At 37.2% G+C, this 19508-nt stretch overlaps 1 protein-coding gene across 1 annotated transcript; it reads right to left on the reverse strand.

Annotated features, from left to right (window-relative positions):
- Positions 1-10054: 10054 nt before the first annotated feature.
- On the reverse strand, positions 10055-11080 carry LOC118349684. Its single transcript, XM_035695212.1, has one exon. It carries the CDS (start codon positions 11078-11080, stop codon positions 10055-10057), a length of 1026 nt encoding a protein of 341 aa, XP_035551105.1.
- Positions 11081-19508: the final 8428 nt, after the last annotated feature.

Genomic DNA, 19508 nt, shown 5'->3' on the forward strand with positions numbered 1-19508 from the left:
ATCAAGAAGACTTTACATAACTAACTAATATTGATTGGACGATTGTGTTCTCCAAATGCAGGGAGCACTAAGACAAATGTAAGGAGTTAAATCCAAATTCTGTCGATCGCACGCATCAAGCCGAATTTCCAACATGGTTCAAGCAACGTGTAAGTTAGGAATTGGGTGCATTTTATCTACATATAATAAACCCAACCTTGCTTTTGACTATGTGAAGATGCAGTATAAGTTCACAATTTTGCTCGATATTCTTGTAGGTTCAGGACCAGCGTACGGCAAACCCACCACGTGTGTCCGCTGATTTGTAAGCGTTAGCTTGTGGTCTTGACCCTTGGTTGCATCATATGCTGCATGCATTATAAATGGTAAATGGTTCCATATGAAGCAGCTTGAATTTCACCGGCGATCACAAAATTCAGCGGTGTTAGTAACTGGTGACGAAGATACTAATAATGTAGACTTTTATGGTGTTCTTAATGATGTTGTGGAGTTACACTACATGGGAGGTCGTCGAGTGTACTTGTTCAGATGTGATTGGTTTGATGTTGGTGATAAGAAATGTGGGGTACGAGTAGATGATCATATAACTAGTGTCAACATGGACAGAACTTGGTATAAAAATGAACCATTTGTGTTGGCATGCCAGGCTTCCCAGTGTTTTTACATTAGAGATATAAGGTCGAAGGGGAACTAGTATGTTGTGTAGAAGTATAATAATAGTAATGTGTATGACATTCCACCAGTGCCAAGGGTTCTGGACGATATTGATGGCGATTCAAGTGAGGATGATGTCTATCAAGAAAATGAGCCATCATTTGATTATCCACTTTTACATTGTGATGCATGTCCAATATCAACTCCACTTAGTAGGACTGATATAGAACCTATCCACATTGATTCACGAGGTCATATGGCGGTTGGTGGTAAATGTATTCAACAGACTTTATTGATGATGGAATGGTTCCATCAGGTTCCGAATCTGGTTATGATGATTGGGAATATTCAGATGAAGAGGACCTATGCACCGATAAAGAATCGGAGTCAGAATAGGCATCTTGACAACCATTGGAAACAAGGTGAACACTGCATCATTTGAAAAAAAAAAAGCCTTCATGGATTGGGTCGCATGCTCGGTTGCCTATCTTAAGTTTATTATAAATTGGATCTAATATTTTCTTTGATTTATATATGCCAAACCCTGAAGTTTACAAGATTAATGAGGGTGCATGCACTAATATATATAGTTTCACAATATTTATGTTAATTCATTATCTTCTTGCATGTTTGCCATGGTTATATTTCTTATACATAGCTTCTTGTAATTTCATGTTTGCTATTCTTGAGTCTCAGGTGGACGGAAATAGCTGACATTTGGTCAAAGTGTTCAAGGGAAAAACATCTGCAATCTCATATCAACCCAAGGCGTTAATGAGGAGCATGGACGGCCCAAGTAGATCACTTCCCAGTGTACGAGGAACCCGTCCAAGGAAATTTGTGCCATACAGATGTAGTGCATGCAGGCCACGTGGTGTCCACATCAGTGATGCCAATTCAGATGATTCAGCGCAGCCTCCAAGCCAACCGTTGGAGCATTATTGTGCGAACCCAAGGGTAGAGACCCAGGCAAATAGAGAACCTTCCCCGAGGGAACAAGCGGAGCCTGTTCAAACTAATCAACTCGGTATAGTTGACTTTGATATTGGGTTATTTTATGAGTTTTATCATAGTTGTGTCAGATTGATTTAAACAAATGAGACCCCTAACGCAATTATGTTGTTATTATGTCATATAGGTGATGACGACTCGTCTGTGCCTATAGCCAACCAGGCACAGATGAGACATGGTAGGGGGCCGGCAAAGTGTACTGAATTTGAAAAATTACTTAAGTATGGAAAAGTTTTGTTGAAGATAAATACTGGAGAAACAGCACCATGTTGCGAGAATGCAAACATGTTTACAACACGTTTAAGCTGGATCATTAAACATCATTGCAACATGAGCTACCTGAAATGGACTGATGTACCCCAAGAGCATAAGGATGAATTAATTGATCGTGTTCGGGTAAGACGACATATGGTACTTTGATGTTGATCTTTAAAAATTTAGACTATATATAATTCACGAGTGTTCACTCTAAATTTGAATGGGCTATGTAGGGTGACTTTGAATTTGATTGGGACTTAGAAAACCATCGCTTGGCTGTGACTAAACAGCTTCGGAAGCAATTTAATGCCTTCCACCACCAACTGCATAAGATATATATGTCATATGCCAGCCATGACGAGGCATTGGCGAATGGGACTAGTTTGGTGAGCCCCCTAGTATGGTTTAAGCTCTGTGAACGATGGGGTAGCAAGGCCTTCCAGGTATGCATTTTGGGTGTTCAATCCAAACCCAGACAAGTTGGGTAATAACTCCCCTAACTTGCATATTTTATTTATTACTTTGTGTACTAAAAGGCTTAAATTTATGGTTTTTAATGACAGAAAATATCAAGTAAAAACCAGGAGAATAGAAAAATGCTGAAAATTAACCATACGATAGGTAGCAAATCCTTTGTGAGGATGCTAGAACAGAAGGTATAAGGTTTGAAGTAAATTATTCCCCACACAACACATTTCCCATGTGTAAGCTCATATCATGTCAACCACACACTAAATTGGAATGTTTCCTTTAGGAGGTAGTTTTTTTGGAAAGAATATGCCAAACTCTTGTTTCTCTCATATATGATCAATAACTATTGTGCACGCATTTGCTTAAAAAATCATTTATTAGATTTATTAGTGATTAAGCTATCGATGCCATATGTAACGTAATTATCTGATTGAATATGTTACATGCACACATACCACACACATGTAGCATGCTGAAAATGCAAACTTGGTTGACTTCTACAAGGAAACATATTGGTCCAAGAAGAAAGATAAATTTGTGACACCTGCCACCGAAGAAATTTATGAGTATTTTCTACCATAAATCTTATTTGTTAAATGCAATGATGGTTCTATTTATCAGATACAATCTTAAAAATGGATTATTAGGACATAAAAGTCCATAATCGGTTCATTATCTCCTATTGCAGAAAGATATGGTAGGAAAGCTGGATACTCTAGAACCAGATAAACGAACTGACGAAGCAGCAGCGGGTGTCTTCAGAGACGTACTTAGGCATTGACTGGGTTATGCTCGAGGATTGGGAGAGATGGTGATCCCGAAGTCTACAAGACAACGCTCATTGGCACAAGAGAGAGAGAGTATATAGCTTTAATTGAAAAACATAAGAAAGATGTTGAAGCTTCCAAGAGTGAGATTGTAACGCCCCGTCCCCGAGGGTCCGGAGAGTTAACTCATATAACCTGATAATCAACTCTAACAAGGCTAGAGTACTTCCAAATTCAAGAATATATATTTTCTCAAACCTCAAATCAAACGTAAATACTTCAATTAAATAAACCATATAAACACATCTATCTAATTTTCAATCCAGCAACTCAAATAAAATCAACTCTTCTTCATGTCTCAAATAACAAACTAAAAATAATAAAACATTAACATAAGTCTCCATAAACCGTCTAAATCCATTGAAGCAAACTTAAGAAATATAAATAACCTCCAACATCAACACTAATACCACGAGATACCCAACAACCATTCACTGCTAATCTTCTCCATAAACTCTAATACTGATCCTCAGCTGAACCATCAATGTCATCTGAAATATAATGGAGATAAGGGGGTGAGTTATCAACAACTCAGTAAGCAGAGAGCATATACTAGCATGTAAACATGAGCATTTATAACATTTGATAAGCCGAACAAAACATTTACTTTCAGAATGCAGAAACAAAACTTGTACAAAAACATTAGAGCGAAGTTTTCAGAAAAATAAACTTATTCCAAAAAGAGAATCCGTTGGCATTTCTAAACTGACACCTTATAATCATATCATCGTTTAATAAACACATCGGGACAATACCATGTTTAACCCCCGTGGTAGGGTTATAAACCACCATTATACCCGTGGCTGGGCCATATTCCATGTTTCACCCCCGTGGTAGGGTTATAAACCACCATTATACCCGTGGCTGGGCCATTTTCCATGTTTCACCCCCGTGGTAGGGTTATAAACCACCATTATACCCGTGGCTGGGCCGTATACCATGTTTCACCCCCGTGGTAGGGTTATAAACCACCATTATACTCGTGGCTGGGCCTTAACAGAAACAGAACGGATTTCATCGAAAATCCAGTTACACACATATACAGAATCAGAGCTTCATGCCAAGATTTTCAGATGACAAATCATATCAAAACAAAACACTGAAAAGCTTCAGATTATTTCACATGTTCGAGATAAACATAAACAAAGTATTCTCATTTGTTCATAACAAAACTTTTAGAATTCCTTATTCGCTCTTTTACATAGTTCATAAATAAAGTGCACAAAACTAGCTCATGTCTACACCAGTCATGACAGAAAAACACTTTCTCTTATATAGAATTTATGCATATGCAGAATAAACACCTGAGGTTGTTTTCAGATCATTTATTTTCTAAAACAAACATGCTTATTTTTCAAGGTCAATCTCATTTTATTTCTTTTATGCAAAACTAGTATATGAACCCCGCTTACCTGGACTTCTTAGCTTTTTCAGAATTTTTCTCAAAAAAGTCGAGTCGACTATAAATCGTCACCTATAAAAATAATCACACAATTTTCGCATCAATCAATCACGGATTTCGATAATTAAGCCTAAACTTTTAAAATAACCTATTTTAATATCTCAAAACTTAAAACCCTCATAATCCCAAAATATACCATGACTTCTTAAAAATCACCAATATCCACCATGACCAACATCAAACTCAAAACACCAATATTTAAACCCGAAACAGCCAACAAATTTCAAAGCATAAGCCAATCTCACACAAACAATTCCATCATCCAATCCAACCGACCCCCTTACTCTTCGGACTCAGTCCGGCACAACCAACAAATTCACAGTAAATATAAATTAGCGCAAAAATACATTTAAATCTCAAAAGTTCTTTGGAAAAAATACTTACAATGCTATAATATAATTCTTGAAAGATCACGAAAGTGCTAAAAGCGGCAACGCAGCAACAAAACAGTGCGAAATGCACTGTGGCCGTGGGTCTCAAAACCCACTTTTGAACGGGTGTAAACGAAGACCCGAGATTGATAGGATATGGCTTAGGGATGTCGGTGAAGCTAGTGGTGGTGGTGGTTGGCCGTGGGTGGCGGCGTGGGCGGCGGTTTAATGCCAAAAAGCTCAAATCGAAGATGGAGATAGATGGGCTTCACCGGTGACAGATCGGAGCCAAGGATGGGTGCATTAGGTTGCTAGAAGGTCGATGATGATGTGGTGAGAAGATGGTGGCCGGAGGTGGTGCGACCGCGCAGGGGCGCAAGGAGTGCCGCGGCTTGGTGTGGTGCGTGGGGGCTAACGGCGGCGCGAGGAGGGCTGAAATTGGAGGGGTGAGGTCGCCGGCCGGTGGGGAGCACGATGGGGTGGGCAGTGTCGCGCACGGCGGCGCGACGGCGGCGGGCTAGGTGAGGAACGGTTGCACAGAGAGAGAGAGAGAGAGAGAGACGTCCGCGCGGGAAGGGAAACCAGGGGAGAAAAAGAAAAGAAATAAAAAAAAAAAGAAGAAAAGGAAAAGAAAAAAAAAAAGAGGGAAAGGAAGTGAGGTCCAAAACTCACAACTTGGGTCACAAAATTCCAACAAAAAAGAAAAAATTATTTCAACACCACAGTTTTAAATAAAATAAATTTAAATACAGTGACTAAGTAAAATAAAATAATTAAATCCAACAATACAAAAATTTTTAAAACCTACAAACTAATTTAAATTAAGAGAATTTAAATGCATAACAATTATTAATATTAAGGAAACATGTCAAATTTAATTTTCACAAATTAAAAATCATAACAAAATAAACCCACTAAAATCTGAAAATTTAAAACAAGATAATCAAATTTTAAATTAATAACAAATAATCATTCAATTAAAAAAAATACACTAAAAAATACGGGGTGTTATAGAGATGGAGTCAATGAAGGCAAACATGCAGGCTATGATGGAGAAACAAAACGAAACCGATTGTATGTTGAGGGCCATCTTCGTTGTGTGCCCGTCCCTCATTAAGTGTCTTGGAGAGACTCACTGAGGACATTTTTTTGGGTCTCTATTTTGTGGGGAAGGTTTTTTTGTGGTATTTTTGGGTGCATTTTTCTGACACCTGATGGTGGATTGAGAAGATATATATATATATATATATATATATATATATATCCAATGGGAGGTTATATGTAAATGTTTTGTGGGAGCAAGCTAGGTTGGGAAAGTATATGTTTTGGCCCAATATATATTCTTAAATACTTATTTAAGAATATGTACAAACTTTATGAGATGATGTTAGGCCTCACTGCACATGAGTTAAATATGTAAGTATCTACACCACCACCTTCACTATACTTATGATTGGGTGTAGTTCCATGCTTACCAACATTTGGTTGCATGTTGTACAGGCTAATTCACACGATGTATGTACATGGTATGAATGGGAGTGGTCGGCTTACGGCAGAGACCAATACGTGTCCTGGAATTTTGTAATCTTCTTCGCCGTGCATGTTATGTCGTGATGGTACGTGCTACAATATTTTGTCTTAAGCTTGTCTTATGTTTTGTACATGGTATGAATGGGATGATACGTGCTTGTATTATGTTTTGTCAAGGAAAGGTGGTGGCGTGCATTTAGTATGTAGACCTTAAACAGGCTTATGAAGATTATTAATTTCATTTGAGACTAATTGGTGCAGAATATTTCATCTTTCCTTTCATCTCAGCTTGAAAGGGAAGAAAAAGTAAAAGCAACAAACAAATCTTCTTGGGAGTTCTTTATGTTTTTGTAACGCCCCGTCCCCGGAGGTCCGGAGAGTTAACTCTTAATACCTCAAATCAACTTAAATAGTACAACTATAAAATCAGAAAAATCCAATAAAATATTAATCAATTTAATCAATCCAAATATCTAAGTTCCTCCATGGGGACAATAAAGAAAATCTTAATAACCTAAATTAAAAACTCTCTAAAACTCGAAATTATCCTTAACTCATCAAATCAAAATATATGAATCATATATTTGGTTTACTAACTATGACTCTCAAATAAGCACTTGTACCCTTAGGCACTTATTCCACTCTGATCATCACACCTGCTAAAACTTTCTACTCTTGTTCTCTAGTTGAACCATCAAAAATATCTGAAAAATATATGGAGATAAGGGGTGAGTTATCAACAACTCAGTAAGCAGAGGACATATACTAGTGTGTAAACACGAGCATTTACAGAGTTCAGAATGTAGAACAAAAATATTTTCTTTTAGAATGCAGAATCAGAATAATGTTTTCAAAATGCAGCGTCAAAACATATTATAAAAAATATCAGAGCGAAAGTTCGAAAATATTCATAATCAAAATCCCTTTGGCATAGCATAAACTGAAACATCACATCTTATCTTATCATATCAGAACAAATACCATGTTTAACCTCTATGGTAGGGTTGTGCAAACCCCGGTAGCTAACCGAGCAGAAACAGAATGTGAATCTTCCCCTTATTCATTGTCGGAGCCCCGAGTGTGCACATAGGAAAGACCACACAGAAAACCACTTTGTTTCCAAAGTGGGTGTACCAGAAACAGAAAAGTTGGTACCAACCCGAACAGAGGCCACAGTTTTACACCCGTGGTGAGGTCAGAATGGAACAGAAACAGAAACAGAATGTTATGCCAGAGGTTTTCAGAAATCACATCAGATCATATCAGAATACAGAAAATCTTCAGAACATAACAAAATCATTACACAACATAATTTATGCACAAAATTTCATATTCGCTCTCTTTTCCAAAGTTCAGAAACAGAATGTCAAAAATAAGCTCATGTCTACACCAGTCATGACAGAAAATAATTTATTCTTAAATAGAATCTCATGAGTAATGCAGAACAAATAACTGAGGCAGTTCAAATTTCTTTTCAACATCAAATATGTATATTTTCCAAAAATAACCTCAGCCCATTTTATTTTAAATGCAAAGTCTAGCATAGGAACCCCGCTTACCTGAACTTTTTAGCTTTTTCGAAATTCCTCAAAAATGCCAGACAATAATTAATCGTCACCTATAAAATAATCACGTAATTCTCATAAAATAATCACCTATAAAATCTTTACTTAATAACATATTAAAAAATACTTAAGTGATTTTCTTTAATCATAATTAAAAAGTTCAAAATAAAATTTCACACTTTCAATAAAAATAATGCGTTGCACATGGTATAATTTAAAAAAATACTATATAAACTCAGTACAATATCTTATACATCCCACAAAGGGTAATAATGTAATTATTAGACAACATTTCCTAAACTACGAAAGTTTTCGGAACAACAACAAAACATGCAAGCAACGAGAGAAGTGGAGCTGCGACGGAGCTGGGTGGGTGCGCTAGAGGTGGTGGGTACTGTGGCGGTGCACCGGAAGAGAGAGAGAGAGAGACACGGTGAGAGAGAAATAAAGAAAACGGAGAAGCAGTGCAGCGTTTGGCAAAAGCTCACCGCGAGGGACAAGACAAAACTGAGGCGGCTCGAGGCTGATGGAAAGGTGACAAACGGCAGATTCTGTGGCTAGCCCAATAGTTTTCCCGACGTACGGTGGTGACCAACCGAAATAGTGGTGATGCTCTGTTTTTGAGAGGAGAAACTAGGGCTCTCCTATTTTTCTTGGTGATGGTCAGTGGTGGTTCCGTGTGGGTTCACAGCGGCTTAAAGAGGTGTAGACCAGGTTCGTTGGGAAGGCGGCTGCGATGGCTTCCCGCGGCATGCAACTCGGTGCACGCTACGCGGAGTAGGAAGGCAGAGGCTTTCTGTTAAATTGGCGTGGTGCTTTCCGAAAGGGTGAGGACAGGCTGCGGTGATGTTGGGACGGCGTGGATCGTGACCGAGCTAGAGGGTGAGGGCTGTTTGCAAAGAGGAGGGAAAAAAAATGCTGGACTAAGGTGTCGCGTAGGAGGGCAGCGGCGGAAGCTTTGTTCGAATACGTATATATATATATACATATATAAATATATAGGTGGATGAACAAGAAAAGAAAACCCTAGAGGAGGAGACATGTGAGCGGATGAAGATGAGTTGTGTGAGAGCATGCACAACGTGCACGAGAAAAACAAACTTATGGGACAATAAGAGATAAAGACCGAAAGAGAAAAGAAAAAAACAAAAATGATACATGCGGAAAAAAAATAAACAAATAAATAAACGTGTGCAGAAAAAAAAATAAGAAAAAATCACTACTCAAGTCCGTAAAATAAAAATGTAAAAAATCGAGCTCCAATAAATAAATAAATAAAAATCTAAAAAATCTAAAGTCCAACTATACTAATTTGGGTCCAGGTGTTACATTCTCCCCCCTTAAAACAATTTCGTCCTCAAAATTTGCTTGTACCACAAACAAGGCCTAAATATTTATCCGCTGCAATAATTCCATGCCTAACCCATTCGTTTATCATAATGTCAAACCTAATTAATATTCCGCAATTGTCGAACCTAATGTTTCAAATTCTAACCCTCCCATATTGTCGATCGTATTCTCCCATAATTTCTCTAGCCATACACATTCGCACACACTGCCTTTTAAAGTCTAGAATATAAACCTCAATAATACAATTAAATACCCAAAAATAAATTTTAAAATCTCTACCTAATATAAAGCCTCAATAAATAACGAAATAAACTCTCAAAGTATCATATCACTCACCAAACCACGCTTCCGTTACTCACTCTATCAACTTATAGTCCTAAAAACATTGAATCTCATACCTTGGAAAAGAACTAAACCCCGAATTTACAACTAACTAACAGAGAACTCTTAAAACAATGTAGTATAATCAAAAGTTCCAATCTTAAGTCCTGAATAACCTCGATTCACAAATTCCAAATCCTTAGAAAATCTACTCTCAAAACAAACTTTAATATTCTAAGCTATCCTATTAGAACAGTTCCATACAAGCACAACTAATCTCGATTCAAATAAAAAGAGTTCAAGGAGAAAATAGAGTGAGGTACCTGTGATCTCATTGTTGTCATTCTCAGCATCCTCAGCTGTTAGTGCGAACACTTGGGCCGGTCCCATTCTACGTTGATTATTACCCTGATTCGCTTGTTGGGAACCTGGATGTGGGTTAGGCTTCTTGTTGTCTACCAGCAGCAAAGGGCATTCCCTGATAAGATGTTCGGTCTTACCGCATCGAAAACATGCCCCCATTTCCCTTCTGCACTCTCCAGTATGCGCACGATTACAAAACTTACAGAGGCTGTTCGATTGATTTACTTGCATTTGCTTTTGCCCCGAGCTGTTCCCATCATTTATCATTTTCCACGGCCCTTGATCCACTGCAGATTGAGACCCCTGTGGCGCAGTCCTCTTCCTCTGTTCCAGTAGTGTTGCGCTTCTTTGAAGGCTCCGCTCAAAAACTGTGGCCTTATCCACCAACTCTGAAAAGTTCCGAATTTGAAAGCCCACAATTCGTTCATAAATCTTTTCATTCAGCCCTTGCTCAAACTTACGAGCCTTCTTCTCCTCATCAGGGATCAAATATGCAGCAAAACGTGATAACTCAATGAATCTAGCTGCGTACTGGTGTACTGACATAGCTACCTGTACCAAATTAGCAAACTCCATAGCCTTGTCATCTCGGACAGAGGTTGGGAAAAAGCATTCCATAAAGATTTGCTTGAAGTGTAGCCAACGGACTATTTCCGTCCCTTCCGCTTCTCTGATGGTTCTTTCAGAAATCCACCATCTTTTTGCTTCTCTCGTTAGTTTGAAAGCAGAGTATAGAACCTTCTGTACGTCCGTGCAGTTTATAACGAAGAGTATCTCCTCGATATCTTGGATCCAGTCTTCTGCTAAGGTTGCGTCGCCCCGACCATTGAAGGTGGGAGGATGCATTCGATTAAACTGCTCTATGGTACATCCCCATTCATCATTTGTCGCATTCATACCCGATACACTTCTTTCTCGACGATGAGGTGGCATCCTGACAACTTGGATTATTAAAAAAAAAAATACAAGAATAAAGGGGTTTGTGCAAAATAAGCAAATGGTGATAATGGTAAAATAAACATAAATACATATAAAAATTGTACAAGCAACAGTAGTAATTCTATATTATTCCAGACTCTAAACCTTTCATCCTGTGAAAAACCATATATGCGGTCTACAAAACCGAACCAAACCTCAATCCTCAAGAACATCTTAGAATATCTATAAAAATTCCTACCCTTCAAATTCCATAAATATTGCCTAACACCTGAGACTTCTAATACCCTAAATACTCATAAAAATCACCTCCTATAGCCCACAATTGTCTACACCACAACTCTGAAAAAATTATTTCCTCAACGTCATGACCCAGCGCCTACAAGAATTCTAAAACCTTAACTCTCATTAATCATCTTTTATTCTTTAAAAAAATTCTAAACCTCAAATTTAAAATTTCTACCTAATCCCACAGATATCTAAACCTCCAAGGTTTATAGTATGCGGAATTCAAACCTGGCTCTGATATCAACTGTAACACCCCGTTCCCGGAGGTCTGGAGAGTTAACTCTTAATACCTCAAATCAACTTAAATAGTACAACTATAAAATCTGAAAAATCCAATAAAATATTAATCAATTTAATCAATCCAAATATCTAAGTTCCTCCATGGGGACAATAAAGAAAATCTCAATAACATAAATTAAAAGCTCTCTAAAACTCGAAATTATCCTTAACTCATCAAATCAAAATATCTTAATCATAAATTTGGTTTACTAACTACGACTCTCAAATAAGCACTTGTACGCTCGGGCACTTATTCCACTCTGATCATCACACCTGCCAAAACTTTCTACTCTTGTTCTCCTGCTGAACCATCAAAAATATCTGAAAAATATATGGAGATAAGGGGTGAGTTATCAACAACTTAGTAAGCAGAGGGCATATACTAGTGTGTAAACATGAGCATTTACAGAGTTCAGAATTGAGAACAAAAATATTTTCTTTTAGAATGCAGAATCAGAATAATGTTTTCAAAATGCAGCGTCAGAACATATTATCAAAAATATCAGAGCGAAAGTTTGAAAATATTCATAATCAAAATCCCTTTGGCATAGCATAAACTAAAACATCACATCTTATCTTATCATATCAGAACAAATACCATGTTTAATCCCCGTGGTAGGGTTGTGCAAACCCCAGTAGCTAACCGAGCAGAAACAGAATGTGAATCTTCCCCTTATTCATTTTCGGAGCCTCGAGTGTGCACATAGGAAAGACCAAGCAGAAAACCACTTTGTTTCCAAAGTGGGTGCACCAGAAATAGAAAAGTTGGTACCAACCCGAACAGAGGCCACAGTTTTACACCAGTGGTGAGGTCAGAACGAAACAGAAACAGAAACAGAAACAGAATGTTATGCCAGAGGTTTTCAGAAATTACATCAGATCATATCAGAGTACAGAAAATTTTCAGAACTGAACAAAATCATTACACAACATAATTTATGCACAAAATTTCATATTCGCTCTCGTTTCCAAAGTTCAGAAACAGAATGTCAAAAATAAGCTCATGTCTACACCAGTCATGACAGAAAATAATTTATTCTTAAACAGAATCTCATGAGTAATGCAGAACAAATAACTGAGGCAGTTCAAATTTATTTTCAACATCAAATATGTATATTTTCCAAAAATAACCTCAGCTAATTTTATTTTAAATGCAAAGTCTTGCATAGGAACCCCGCTTACCTGAACTTCTTAGCTTTTTCGAAATTCCTCAAAAACGACGGACAATAATTAATCGTCTCCTATAAAATAATCACGTAATTGTCATAAATTTTCAATTAATCACGTATTTCGATATTTAATCCTAAGCTTATAAAATAACCTATTTAATTCCTCAAAACCTAAAATCACCAATCATCACTTTCTAAAATCGCCAATGCTAATTTAATACTATGACTAAAACATTTAAAAACCAGACCTATTTATTAGTGAAAACAACTTATGAAGTTTAATACAGAGTAAAATAATTATCCCAAAATACTTTAAAATAAACCATAATTATTATTAAACAGACTAAAACATATATAAAATGAAAAAAAAAATAACATTACACCAATATTGTTTACTATTAAAATAAATCTTTACTTAATAACATATTAAAAAATATTTAAGTGATTCTCTTTAATCATAATTAAAAAGTTCAAAATAAAATTTCACACTTTCAATAAAAATAATGCGTTGCACATAGTATAATTTAAAAAAATACTATATAAACTCAGTACAATATCTTATACATCCCACAAAGGGTAATAATGTAATTATTAGACAACATTTCCTAAACTACGGAAGTTTTCGGAACAACAACAAAACATGCAAGCAACGAGAGAAGTGGAGCTGCGACGAAGCTGGGCGGGTGTGCTAGAGGTGGTGGGTACTGTGGTGGTGCACTGGAAGAGAGAGAGAGAGAGAGAGAGAGAAACACGGTGAGAGAGAAACAAAGAAAACGGAGAAGCAGTGCAGCGTTCGGCAAAAGCTCACCGCGAGGGACAAGACAGAACTGAGGCGGCTCGAGGCTGATGGAAAGGTGACAAACGGCGGATTCTGTGGCTAGCCCAATAGTTTTCCCGACGTACGGTGGTGACCAACCGAAATAGTTGTGATGCTCTGTTTTTGAGAGGAGAAACAGGGACTCTCCTATTTTTCTTGGTGATGGTCAGCGGTGGTTCCGTGTGGGTTCACAGCGGCTTAAAGAGGTGTAGACCAGGTTCATCGGGAAGGCGGCTGCGATGGCTTCCCGCGGCATGCAACTCGGTGCAGGCTACGTGGAGTAGGAAGGCAGAGGCTTTCTGTTAAGCTGGCGTGGTGCTTTCCGAAAGGGTGAGGACAGGCTGTGGTGGTGCTGGGACGGCGTGGGTCGTGACCGAGCTAGAGGGTGAGGGCTGTTTGCAAAGAGGAGGGAAAAAAAATGCTGGGCTAAGGTTTCGCGTAGGAGGGCAGCGGCGGAAGCTTTCTTCGAATATGTATATATATAAAAATATATAGGTGGACGAACAAGAAAAGAAAACCCTAGAGGAGGAGACGTGTGAGCGGATGAAGATGAGTTGTGTGAGAGCATGCACGACGTGCACGAGAAAAACAAACTTACGGGAAAATAAGAGATAAAGACCGAAAGAGAGAAAAAAAAAAAAACAAAAATGATACATGTGGAAAAAAATGAACAAATAAATAAACGTGTGCAGAAAAAAGAAATAAAAAAAATCACTACTCAAGTCCGTAAAATAAAAACTTAAAAAATCAAGCTCCAATAAATAAATAAATAAAAATTTAAAAAATCTAAAGTCCAACTATACCAATTTAGGTCCGGGTGTTACAGTTTTTGACCTACTTAATTAATGATGTGTTTGTCTCTTATTATGTGAGAGATGATCCATGATTGTATCCCTTTCATTAATCACGCAATCTTAGTCATCCAGTAGTACTTGCATGTGCTGAAACATTACAGCTGCAGTTAGGATCTTTAAAAGACAACAAACCTCGCTGCTTGATGCTTTTTTCGGAATATTTTGTAATTTGAACTCATTCTCAGGGAATAAGTACTACTGCATGCATGTTTGGCATTGTGTTTGAGAGGGCAAGAAAATTTTTTATATTTCGAAATAGGAGAAATCATGTATTAAACTTCATCTTGATCTACTCTGATTGCTGATGTGTCATTAGTTTATTTGTGGTTAATAAACTCATGAGAATGGAGCTTCCGTTCCAAAGAGTTTATAATTGCATATGTATATATTGATAGTCAACTTGTAAAGACAAGGATGATAGACGTCGCTAAATTCTAGCTAGATACCATTTAAATCTTTTCTTTTTCTTAGTGAAAATAATTATATTCCAAAACTCATAATGGAATCTTTGAATCCATGGTCAACGGTGTTCCCTTTGATACCCACTCTGATATTGGACTACTAGTGTTTTGTTGAAAATTCATTAGATCTCAACAATTCAGGGTGGCTCTTCCCTCTATCTTTGCATCCCTTGCAATTTGGTACTTGTGCATATTCATTTCTGAAATGGACCCCATCACCGGCCTCTAGATTTGAAACAACTTTCCATTTTTCAAAAAAGCCTTTTTTTATCTAACTCAATACTTACATTTTCCCCTAAATATCAAAACTTACCTTAAATTCTATTTTTACAAAATCCATTAGTTTTTTGAATAATCAAATTTTATATGTTTTTATTAATTAAATTCCAATATGATCATGTGTAAATTAATATCGGTGAGTGCGTAGGTCTCTTGATACCTATTTAATAACAAGAACATCTAGTTAAGATTTATTGTGTTTGTACGTTGGTTGTGAAGAAGTAATGAAATGTGTTTGGTTTTTACTTGCATATATACATATTCCAAGTGATCTTGAAGTTCTAAATTCTGCAACTTGTTTGACAGTAAACGTTGTGAAGATGCAGGAAAACGATATTTCATGGTTTGTGAGGGAGTGTTTCATAGGTGTTTGGCACCAACAGCTGGTGGTGAGGGATGAACCAAACAAGTGTACCAAGTGTACCCAACAATTAATTGGCATACATTCATCAAGTTTTTTCTTTATCCCGACACTTGGTTCCCATGTTTTTGAACTAGAGAACTCCTCTTTAATTAGAAGCTAATTGTTGTTGATTATGATGTTTTTCGATATTATGGTATGCAAATATAATGTACCACTATTTCAAAATTATGGGTTTGTCATAGCTAGTTTTATACAGATCATGAAACTAGGAATGCCAATATATAGATTAAAAATATATACCTTTCTAATATATAGACGTCTCTTCAATACCTTTTTACATTAGATTAAAAATATATACCCTACTGATATCAGTTAAGATAAATATGGGGTCATTAGTTACATCTCAAATGTTGGACATTACTATTAGATAGCTAGCTAGAATTCATCATGGTTCATGTACATGATTTATTTTCCTAGATGTTTTGGATAAGAATGTAAAAAAAGGTTTTAAATACTGAACCTTAATAGCAAAAAAATATGGGGCTATTCACTGTGTTGTTCGTGTGCAACTAAATTCTCAAGAAAAATTGTCACTTTAGAGACTACCAAATGTTGGATATTTCGTTTGCGCAGCTCATGTAGAAGGCAGTGTATATTTGAGTGATAACACAGTTCCAGACAGCTAGAGTGTTTGCTGCTCAATCACCAGGTCTGCCTCATCAATGATCGATGTGCGAAGTTGCGGATCAACGTCCACCCACCATTTGTTTTCTAATTTGTTTTAACTCGATGGACATTTGTATTGTGGATGTTTTCTGCACTTTAAAGCTTGTAAGAGACATGATTAGCTGCTCCCATTTGTAGTACTTATTTGCCTTCAATTAATGGACCCTATGCCAGTGTATAGTAGTAACCTTAAGGCTAGCTGAGGTACTAATGTATTGATGTATTGGATGGAAACTTGAATTTAATTTATATATATGCTATTATGGTCTTTGTATTGGATTAAAGTACTATTTGGTAATATTGTAAATGCGTTCTTCGATAGGAAATTAGGTACCCTAAAAAAATGATGCATTTTAAATTCTGGTCTGGTAGCAGGGTAAAAAACCTATTCGCGGCGATTTCCAATTCACCACGAATAAAATTTCAAAGCAAATTTTTTTTTGGCAGCGATGACATCTGGTTGTGGAAGAGTAAAAATGTCATTCAGGATTTTGGCAGCGAAAACTTGTCGCCGTGAAAAACTATTCGCCCCATTGAACCAATCGCGGCAGACTTGGGGGACGTGTGTGGGTCTATTGAGGCAAATTTAACCACCGCTAGTAATAATCACGGTGATTTAATGGGACGAAAAAAAATATTTATTGCGGTGAAACCTTAACACTCTGCAAATGAGTGGGAATATATTGCGGTGACTTTAAACCTATTAGCGACGACGTGAAATGCTGCAACAACATATTTGCAGCGATATGACACTGGGATTCAAATAATATTTGCGGCGTTCTTAACAATATATGCGGCGGAAATTTTTGCTGCAAACATCATCTTTTTCTCGTCAATATTTTGGTTTCACTGGGTAATATTCTAAATGAGTCAACAATTGCGACGAACCACCGGCGCAGCATAAATCGCTGCTAATATGTATTTGCGGCGAAATATGGGGTTATTTGCGGCGAAAGGTGGTGCCGAGAAAGACCCAATTTCTTGTAGTGTTAGTACCCTTTTTTAAACCTATGTTAATTTAAAGAAAGGATGAGTATTAATTACTTATGTAGAGTAAGCATTTGCTGTACAAGAATCTAACAATGTTTTGGTTGACAGGGCAAAGCTGGATGGGAATGCCATGAAGTGGATTTCACTGAGAAACTAGAAGCTGCTTGCGTTGGAGTTGTGGAATCTGGGAAGATGACCAAGGATCTAGCTATTCTTATTTCTGGTCCTAAGTAAGTGTGTGTAGAGGAGGTCAATGTTCTATTTAAGATGATTTCTATTTCCATGGTGATGATATACCATTACACATCGTGCAGGGCCAATAGGGATCACTATCTGAATAATGAAGAGTTCATTGATGTTGTTGCAATAGAACTTAGAGCAAGACTTTCAGCCTGAGCATAATAGTTGTATGTAAACACATTATTATTCTTTTATGCACTAGAATGGTGTTTATACTGGAGTTACTATCTTTCTTTTAATCTGTATGTAATAAGAGATAAATATATGATATGAAGTTTATGGGAGTTTATTTTGGCCTACATCATCTATTTTTTTCTACAAGACTGGTGGCAAGTGCTATAACAATGGGAGATAGATGCTTGTTATTGCATTAACAGCGAGAAAACATTACCCTGCTTTGTTAAAAATTTTACCCATTAAAAAAAAAAATAACAGCGAGAATACATGGGTAGGATTAGAAGAAATTATTTTCTTTTGCTATTGTAGTTGGACCGTAAGATTGTGATGTTGCTCTTGGTTTTCTAATCTCAAGATCGATCTCAATCTCTTATCTTACTTTGTTGCTCCTTCTGTGTTTGAGTTGGGGAACGGAGTTTATTTATCTATGTGCTCTTCCTGCCATTGGTTGTTTTTGTTTTTCTCTTTCATTTTTGACCAAAATCTAAACCATGCATATGAGTCCTATCTGTAATTCCAAATTAAAAGCAGCTAAAAACCATACTGAAGATTATTGAAATGCAAAACAGAGAACTAACCCTTATATAAACTACTCAAAGTGCGAGAGAAAGGACCTGCGAGAGTGGTGACGCCATAGACGAGTCTGTGGACAACTTTGACCGAGAACCATGCGAACCCATTTGCTCAATCCTTCTAAAGTGTCTCAAGCTGGAATCCATGGGGGGACGCAGTGAAGCGACGCCATGTTCCGTCTTCGTAGGAGCTTGGGGTCCAACCATAGGAAATACGATCCACGACTTCAGCGAAGTTGGAAGCTCCACCGATGTTTCTGGGGCTGAACGTGGTGGATGCAAGTCGTGGGAGTCCCTCCAACTGGTGGACGCTGATGAGGATGATTTGCGAAATTCCCAGGAAAACTTGGGACTCCTTGTAGAGATCTCTGTAAAATTCTCTCTCCCAAGCCCTAATTTACCCAATCCACAAGCATCAATTATGGGATATGGCCAACAAATGTGAGGAAATACGAGAGATTTCACCTTCAATTTGGTAGATTTTGGTTTGAGGAGGTCAGCAATTTTATCGTCTGAAATGAGAGAGAATCTATTCCCACCAAGGTTTTGTCCAGAATCCAATCAAAGTTTTTACACAGCTGTATATTTGGGCATTTTCTTTTTCGACGAGTTCTTTTCGTGGGAAAAGCCACACTTATTACAACCAATTAGACTGGGTTGTAGTGATGTCGATGCAAAAAGAAATTTCTTATGCCCCGGACCCATTTTGTGGCATCAAGCAAGTATTTCCCACCAGCATTTGTCTTGGAAAACAAATTGGTGGAAAAACTATTATGTTCTACTGAATCTAGAATACTTAAGGGTTAATCAAGAGTTAATTAAGCGGGGTGTTATAATAGCCCTAGTACGGTTACACTCCCAACAATTAAAGCATCCGAAGGTCCTCCTTCACTTATATTTTGTCTCGTTCGAAGATAATATTGCTAAAATATTCACAACATCTCATGCACTTGGTTGGCTCTGTAATCTTGTTTGCAACTCCATTTGATTTTGCCAACTCGAGTTTGTGGAAGAATATAAGTATATTTAGAATTATTTCCTAGTATATCTCATAATATTTTCATGATTTGGTGTATCCTAGAATATTACCATATTATGGAATATTCACATGAGGACATAACAATTTGCCATTGACTCTATTTGTATTTATCTCGTGGTTGTATTTCCTTAATT

This window comes from Juglans regia, chromosome 10 (assembly GCF_001411555.2).
Source record: "Juglans regia cultivar Chandler chromosome 10, Walnut 2.0, whole genome shotgun sequence".
Lineage (NCBI taxonomy): Eukaryota > Viridiplantae > Streptophyta > Magnoliopsida > Fagales > Juglandaceae > Juglans > Juglans regia.